The sequence below is a fragment of the Caloenas nicobarica genome, chromosome 16 (genome assembly GCF_036013445.1).
Source record: "Caloenas nicobarica isolate bCalNic1 chromosome 16, bCalNic1.hap1, whole genome shotgun sequence".
In the NCBI taxonomy this organism is placed as follows: domain Eukaryota; kingdom Metazoa; phylum Chordata; class Aves; order Columbiformes; family Columbidae; genus Caloenas; species Caloenas nicobarica.
In genome coordinates, this window is record NC_088260.1 from 10,010,184 (window position 1) to 10,019,256 (window position 9,073).

Genomic DNA, 9,073 nt, shown 5'->3' on the forward strand with positions numbered 1-9,073 from the left:
AATTTTGTTTTCACATAGTTACTCGTGGACAGTACGTTCTGCTTTCTGCTTTCCCATGGCATCGCTCTTTCAGTGTTCACTTAGTACTGGGTAAGAAATGGTACAGATCAGACATTTGCTCATAGCAAAGACATCACTTGCAGAGCAAATGATCTTTCTACCTTTGATGCTATTTCCTTTTGGAGATAGTGCAAGTACTGACTGCTGGAAAGCTCAAAATTTAAATTTCCCCATGACAGAATTACTACAAAGAAATGTGTGAGGAAGCTGACAGTTTCCAAAACCTTGACTTCCCCCACAGAAATGATAGTGGTGAATCAAAGTATTAGCTCTAAAGGATGACATCTCAATCTCTCTTAACATCTGTTCATGTTGAGAACAGTTAGAAAGGCTGGATATAAGGTGACATATATATACATATATATGTATATATGTATTTTCTTAGCAAGAATAATTTGGGAGAAATATTATAGTGGGGGAAACTGGGAACATCAGAGCAATTGCCATGCTGAAGCATTGCTAAGATCCATTTGTGAACAGAGCAGTATTATAGTAGTTTCCATCTCTCAATCCCACATCTGTGTAAGAACATGAGTTACCATATGTATTTTGATCCTATTAAGCAGGTAGAAATAGTAAATGCACTCACACTTCACCCATGTTCCTTCTCTGTCTCCTCCCGTAGGGGCTGTTGACATACTGCATGCTGGTTTGATTCCCTTTCTGGTACTCAAGTTGAAGAGTGAGCCGGATGAAATCCAGGAGCTAATCCTAGATACACTCTCCAACTGTCTACGTGTGGAGGCTTCTGAAGCTCTTGCAAATGGTGCTGTTACTATCCTGAAGGAAAAGCTCACACACTCATCAGTGGCCATCAGAAGCAAAGCAGCTTGGGTCCTGCTGGAAATCAGGTAAAGAAATCTATAATACTTAAGCCCAAGAAAATACTAATTTCATGAGTTAATCAATGTCATTAGTTTCCAATTGTGTTCCACTACTCATTGAAGCTGTCACATTTCACATGTAAAGCAATATCAACCTGAATGCATATATAAGTAGAAGGCTTCTTAAAATCATAACTGCTATAAATCACTCAAGAAACCAGATGCTGATGAGGAAATGTCATTCCTTCTCCTTCTATTTGACTTCAGTATTGGCAGTGGTACAGCACTGCTGAGAAAAAATCCTTGCATGAGAAATTGTGTGAGAATAAGATGGAGGTAGGGAGAAGGTCTCTTATTTGTTTGGACAACTGCTCGCTCTCAAAAAATTAAAAGTCCTGGGAAATATTCAGTGTAATTGAGGACAAAAATAGTTTTCTGACACAGGCCGCTACATACGTCAGTGATGGATCAGAAAAAGCAATCTTTAAATTAAATTTGTTATCAAACACTGGATGAAATGAACAACTTAAGTCCACTGTCCTGCAATCACAAAATATAATAAAAGTGCTCAACAGATGTCTAGTTTAAAAAGGTTTGTAGGTCACGTAGTTTACATACCAATTGGCACAAAACACTTCCTAACTGTTCCTATAACAAAGCAAGGTCTTATAGGAAAAGAAAGAAATAGATAACATGAATCAGAAAGAAAGCAGAAATGCTCCTACAGTACAGACATCAGCTGTGTTCTGGGTCCATGCAGCAGCTGGGCCATGTGAAATATTCCCCGTATTAAAGAGGCTGAAAGAAAGAGAGAAAATTGACCTGGGAGAAGAATTAGTTGCAGACTCCTAATTTAGCAGGGTTTAAATTCTGCATAGGGTTCAGCAGCCAGGTTTCTAACTAAATTGCCATTAGGCCCACCAGCACACTTAATTCTACATCCTCTTACATGCCCATCAATCTCCAGTGTATCATAGAAAGTTAAATAAAAAAATTTTAAACATCAAAACCACCTAAAAATAGCCTAAAAATTTGTTAAGCCCACACACAGAGGTTCATCTGATATCACCAGTATTGTATCAGCATGCAGATTTAATAGACACCAGGCACAAACAGCCATCGCCTCTCTTTCCTTTGTGGCTGGGCAGTGGCACTTGCCATCTGTCCAACAGTCCAAGTCTGTGCCTCCAAAGAGCAGAGAGAGCAGGGCTGTGCCAGCTGCTGACCCCGAGCGCAGGAGGGCTGCAGGGCTCTGGGCAGGGCACATGCAGGGGCAGCTGCGTGCTCAGCATACACACTTCCAGAAGGCAACTTAACCGTCTCTTCCTCACAGCACTCATCTGGAGGGAAAAACTGCGATATGCGAAGAAGTTACTCCTGTGCTGGTGGGCCTGCTGGAAGATGCAGATCCTGAAGTCCAAGCTAGTGCAACGGGAGCGCTGATGTTTGCTACTGTGAAACCCCAGGGTGAGAGGCGGAGGCGGTTCTGTGAGATGCTTTCTGGAAATCCAGTTCTAGGCAACTTAGTAACAAAGCATTTGCCCTCACCCCCCAAGCCCTCAGTTTTTGATAGTGTTAAAGCTCTTCAACAAACTGTAAGATTAGGACACCTCTTTAGATCTGTCTTGAGCAACTATTTTTGCTACCCCATAGTGTCTGGCGGGGGACAATATATTTCACATTTCAAAGACCTGAAGTAGGTCAAGAAGTGATGTATCTGCCCCACCTGCATTGTTTCCCTCTGCAGTGCTGCTCCCGAGGGGGAACAGTTTCCGTTCGAGTCCAGACCACAGAGATCCACATACCTGAAGCTACTCTGAATCACCAGCCCTCAGCAGAGCAGCACTACTTTCTGGCAACTCTTTTGTGGTTAGAGGCAGTTTCTCTCTCACAGCTGGGAGAGGAATGAATATTAATAAGGCCTGTAGTTCTCCCAAGTAACTTAGATGACACTGAAAATACTAACTGCTAAATTTTCAGTGTGATGAATGAGTAATTAGACATAAAAGACTCTTAATAACAGCAGTTGTGTTCCAGTCCTCCTCTGCAACCAACCCCCTGGCTTCTGAAGACAACACAGGAGTGGATCTCAGTGTTTGAAGTGTCTTCAAAAATAAAAGAGTGGAGGATGATCTTAAGGGCGTTTAACCCCACCCCACCAAATAGTTTGTCCTATCATTCAGTGCCTCATATGTTCTTAGACAAGTTGTTGCAAATGAAATAATAATGTGCAAGGCAGATGAAGTTCACTACGAAAAATCCTTTTTCTTAAACAGCTGGCTGCTAACTTTGGTGTTCAAAAGAAAAGCATGTCCTGCCTCTTCGCACTGCACCCCCTGGGGTGTTCAGAGCTGTAGCTGGGCAGCGACAGAAGTAGCAATTCAGAAGCAGGTTGATTCTATGTAATAACACGTTTTAAAGGTGGTTTCTTTCTGTACAGGGAGATTCTCAGCCCTAGGTGCTGGAGCCATTCCACCTCTGCTGAAGTTGGTTGCTGAGGAAACCAGCAAAGCCCGTCTGAGTGCAATCAAAACCCTCACCATGCTGGCTGAGGTACCAGAGGGCCGCAAGACACTCCTGGGTCACACACACACATTTCAGCAGTGTCTGAATGATCCCTCTGAGGCAGTGAAAAGAGCTGCCCAAATCGCCATCCGCGTCATCCAGTGGAAACCTTTCTGAAGACATGGTGTTTTGTAGAGATCTATTGCCCTCTGTTGTTGTCTGGCTGTAAAGGTTGCATGATTATATGAGGCCTTCAAAACCAAAACTCCCTATTTTGGTTACTCTCGACCAGTTCCTCCTGAAAAGTCATTTGTCAACAGTTTCACATCTATATTGCAGGTCTTGAGCAGAATAATGGGCAAAAATAAAAGTTGGGAAGTCTAGGAGTTATTTCCTGAGTTATCAAGATTCTCCTGTGATACAAGAAACTGATCCTTTTTGTTTTCTACATAATGTCCTCACCTGGTTTGTGTGGTTTTTTTAGTCTCAAAATATCAAACATTAATCAATAACTAATTATATTAGAAAGGTTCATAACTGACCTCTGCAGTCATCTTGTCTATGCTGAGAAATTGACCTAACGACATGAATTTACATAAGTTTTGCTGCAAACATTTGTTGAATATGGGATTAGAACCATTTAGAGCATCACCACAGAAAAAACAATGCAATGTCATAGAAGGGCTTCCCCTAGAGAATTATGAGGTTTTCCCAGCCTAAAATATTACCAAATACTTCTCAGCATGGTTCTCAGAAATGGAGATGCTGACAAGACTTGTCAGCAATGAATGTGGTGGAGATGGACCCGCCGGCCTGGGCTGAGAGCACCTCGGTGGGCAGCCCTTGGTGGGGCTCTGCTGGGGACAGAGCCGCTGCCTCTGATGGAACAGGGCTCCGACCCTGCCTGGAATTGTTCATAGCATGCAACAAAAGTGCCTTTGTGTTTGTCATAGTACTTGGTATTTTGTAGTTTTGTGCAGCTGTGATCTATCCTTTGAGTACTAAAATTAACAAATATAATGGGAATGGAAGCGTTGTGCCAGAACTGCAGAGTTTTGCCGTTGTGGCTCACTTTTGGGGAGAGGGCGGGGATGAGAGGAAAGCTGGTCCTAATGTTAGAGTCTAGTCCAACAGGAGCTGGATGAAACCATCTCCAGAAGTCCCTTCCAACCTCAAGTATTCTGTGATTAACAGCTGCCTAAACAGAGAGATGAGGAGATAAACAGAACAGAGAAATGAAAATGTTCCCTATTTTGGAAAAATGTGTTTGGTGGTTTTTTGTTTATTGCTTTAAAAAACTCAACAGCTTTGAAAAAAAACAAGCACAACTTTAACTTCCTAGAATCAAGTATAAGACAGAAACTTCAAGCTGCTTGTAGAAGCAAGCCTGTCCAACAAGACATCAATTGCCTGAAGGAAATAAGGCAGTTCCTGTGTTGAGAGCTCATGGGCAGCGGACATGGCGGGAAGTTCAGTAGCTTTTTACTCACTGTCTTCTCAAGGCAGGTCACTACAGATACATTGCAAATTTCTGTCTGCTGTTGCAGGTGTGTAATTTAAGAGGCATCAACAGAAGGCCTGGGCAAAGAAATAAAGCAAGCGAGCAGGACAGATCCCGGCCATTCTCAGTGACCAAGCAAGGTGTGACAGTGCAGCTGGCTCAGCTTCACAGGAAGCCCCATTTGTTTTCACTCAGGTTTTGCTGTCACATGGTATTTTTATCTCTAGAGGTTCCCAAGTTGTAGCTACAAAGAATCTGCATCAGCTGTATAAAAAGGTTATTTTTCAGGGCTGCTTTTCCATTGCAAAAACCTGCTGTCACACTGCAAACTGCATTACCTTCATACAAAGTGCAAACTTATTCAGTACGAGTGATTAAAATGTTTCTCTTCTATAACCTGACCAAAGGGTGAATTTCCCCTTTTATAAAGATGTGATTTTAAAGTATTGAGTCAGTCGGACTCATTCCCTCTGGGCAGGATCTTGGACGAGCTCTTCCTTTTATACACACTTTACACACACCAGGCACTCATACACAATGCACGGCGATGCCAGAGTGCATCCAACTCAATAAAGAGAGCCAGGCAGCTAAATAACATGTGAGATGTTCAGTGAAGGACCAGGGAACAACAGAGAAGGGCAGTCTTACTTACACCTAAAAACTGCTGCAGGAAAAGGCCGTAACAATGATCATTTTAGCTCCGTTCCAAACTGCTGTCACAGCCTTCCCCGGTAATTCAGGTATTGCACTTCAATGAGTTAGCAAAATAATTAGCGTGTTCAGATGCAGAAATAAGCCCATCCAGACTGAACTGCTCTGACTAGAAGAAATTTAGTTGACTTGGACCTGAAGTGCTGCATTCTGAGCATCTGCCTGATCATCGCTTTAAAGACAATATAGACTGTTTCCAAATAAGGCTCTATATGGTATCACTGTTCTTATATATATACACAATGCAAAAATGGAACGAAGCCGTAACTGAACTCTGAAACATGGATGCCAGTAGTACCTGTTCCACATGTCAGCTTTTGTCTCAGCAGTTCTTCAGCACTATTACATCTGACAACATAAAATATGTTACTTCAATCACAACAGTAAATACATTTGTCTATATTGACCATGTACTGCCTATTTAAACACCAACATTCAAAGTCTGCGTACAGAACAGCCATTATGAAGCTATATTTACTGAAAAGAAGGTTGTGGATCTTATAATTTGAATTCATGTGCTTAGGTGTGGTGCAGCTCACTGCCGTTTACTGGAAGGGCTGCAGATGGTAGACATTTGCAGGAGCACAGCACATGTGATGATGGTGGCGGAGTTAACCAGCCAGCGTGAAGCCAAAGATGCTACAGAGAACACAAGCTAGTGCAGAAATAATCCCATGTATGGCAGAGCACTGTGTGTAACCTGTGGTAACCTGGGTTATCTTGGTGTCCACATGTTTGGTGTCATACTGGGTCCCACTGCAGGAGGCCAGTGCGGAACAATGCACAGAGCTATCCGCTAGAGCAAAGAAACGTTGCACTATCTCCTTTGTAATCCTGTCTATACAGGACCTGAATTAAGAGGTATGTTTTTATTCTACAAAATAATTTTTCAGGGTCTATTAAAACGCAACACACAATTGCTCGCATAGGACCATGCTCATTCCTAAATCTCTTTCCTAAAATGCGTTTCTCAGCCACAGCTGGGCATCTGAAGTGTGCCTTCACCTTCTTCATGAAGACCTTTGAGATCTCAAAGGTAATTTAAATTAGCCAGATAGGTAAAACTCCTAACTAAATGTCCCAATGTGGTTTTTTTTCCCCTGAGAAACTGTAGAAATGTTTCTTTCTTAGGTCGTTTGGCAGGAAAGAACATACTCTGGTTTATTAGAAGATATAACAAAAAAAAAGAAATATCATTTAATGGGGCTTCTACTGTAGGCCTGTCATATATTTAGTAGCTAGGCACAAAACCAGCATGTAGACATCAAAACCATCCACTGATGTTAAGTTACTAAGATGTCCAATAATTTGGGGGATATGTTTCAGTGTATTTCTGAATCTTCCTGTTAAAGCAGTAACTATAAGATGGGAAATGAGATTTGAGCTCTGAAATAGTAGTTAGGAAATCAAAGCAGTCAAGAGTAAGTACTTAAAAAAGTTTTCACAAATAGAGAAACCGAAGGTGAAAAAAAGAAATATCCAGGTTGACCCAAAACATATTTGGACGAGAGACAAAAACCAACCCCATGGCTTGAACAGAAATTATAGGGGAGAAAGAATTGAGTAGAAAATACACAGCACAAGCCTGGATTCTCAGACCTGGAATTCTCAGTACTCTTATTCATTGTTAAACTAACTTTGATTCTATAATTTAGAAAATAATGATTTAATGAATTTTCATATCTAAAATAAAAATCCTTATGATTAAGGATTTTCTTTTTATTCTGAGGTACACTGAGTCTTGAAACAAAGGAGAACAAGATGTACTGAAGTTACCGTAACACCGATTTATAAATTGGGTTGGAGTGAACCCCAGATATAGATCCTTTGCCACAGCAGTATTTGGACTTCTGTCACTAATTGCTTAACTGCTGAGTACAGTGTTGCCCTTAAGGCAGTGCACAAAATGAAAAATGCATCCTAAAATTCTTCTAGTACCAACATTCTGACAAAATGGAAAGGTCACCTGTCCCAGCAGTTTGGGTCACGTTCCCCACGACCTTCTCCAACAAGATGCTGACACTGACGGTACACGATGCTGACACTGACGGTACACGATGCTGACTGGGCAGCCTGCAGTGCTGGTGCTTTCTGTGGGTGTTCTCTCCTTTCTCAATTAGGACGTATTTTCTGACCCGAGTCGCTCTCAGAGTGACTGACTCTGACGTCTCTCTGCTAACCAGAAGTATTTCAAACATGAGAAACAAGCATGTGCCGACTCTGCCCATTTCTAAAGCAAGAGAATGCCCAGGACAGTATAAGCTGCTTTTGGGGTTTTGTCTGAAAGTGTCTCACAGCACCAGCTGTAACATGGACAGAGTTCTCCTGAGAACTGAAGTCACTTTCTTCCTTAAAAATATGAAACTGTCTTTGAATGCAATAGCTACCAACCTAAGGTGGCATTTAACTATTAATCTAAATGTAAAATGTTTTGCCAGCTGTCCACAATCAGGCAATTTTTCTGTGAAATTCTACAAAACCAGAGGAGTACTCTAAGCAGCAAACTTGATGTAAACATTTGAACTCTGCCCTCTACAACAGCCGGTGTTCAGACCGGAAAGAAAGCAGGTTGCTGAGGATGTGCAGTGAATGCCCTGGAAAGCTGAAAGTTAGTTTTTCAAATTTATTTCATCTTGAGGAGGAAAATGCAGTGATGGTGCCTGATTACCCAGGAGGTCATCTAACGGCTGCTCAGCCTGCCAGGATATCACTTGTCTTATTTGTCTTTATCCAAATCGTTGTATAATTTCACCATATTTTTCTTTTTGTGCCAAAGCATGACAAAGAGGGATCTGGGCAATCCTCATTAAAGTCTTTCTTGTTTGTTTGTCATCTGTTACTGTTGCCCAGCATCAAAATCTAGACACCAAGTTAAGTTTCACTGTCTTCCGTCATATTATATAAAAAATGCCATCGTTTTGTGGACACTAAATACTTCAAAATATACAAACACTTTAATACATACAAGTCTTCATAGTCCATTAAATATCATTAACTCCATGGTCTTTAAAACAATCTATCACTGTATTAACTGTAAGAAAACGGTTTGCACTGGTATTTATATAGTATTGATTTGATCTGGCCTAGGCAAAACCTTTTGGTACACTGCAGGGATTACACTGAAAAGCAGCAATTCTACTAGAATCCAGAGCATTTTGGGTTAGATCCAAACGAAGACAAGAGCCTGTCAGGAGATGGAGAGAGGCTGATGGAAGCTGCAGAGGCAGCAGCAGCAGCGCGCTGGAGCGCACACAGAGCCGGCACCTTCTGCCCGGCTGCACCGGGAGCTGCGCGGCGGGAACAAGGAACTGTGGTGCCGCTTGACTACAGCAGCTGGTGTCTTCTTTGTGCACCTGATTCCCCAAGAAGCTGAATTAGATGATAAGAAGATCTATTGCATTTCGCTTTGAAGTGTTAAATCTATCTTTTCCCCTAACTCCCGCTGGTATCAAACTTACCAAGCGGGGACAAT

At 41.8% G+C, this 9,073-nt stretch overlaps 1 protein-coding gene across 1 annotated transcript in view; it reads left to right on the plus strand.

Moving 5' to 3' along the window:
• Positions 1-3,566, plus strand: part of RSPH14 (radial spoke head 14 homolog) — a 76,386-nt gene extending 72,820 nt beyond the window's left edge. Inside the window, exons 4-6 of the mRNA XM_065646291.1 lie at positions 686-911; positions 2,218-2,351; positions 3,325-3,566. Of these exons, the coding sequence (XP_065502363.1) occupies positions 686-911; positions 2,218-2,351; positions 3,325-3,566 (602 nt within the window). The remainder of the gene's footprint in view (positions 1-685; positions 912-2,217; positions 2,352-3,324) is intronic.
• The last annotated feature ends 5,507 nt before the right edge of the window (positions 3,567-9,073 follow it).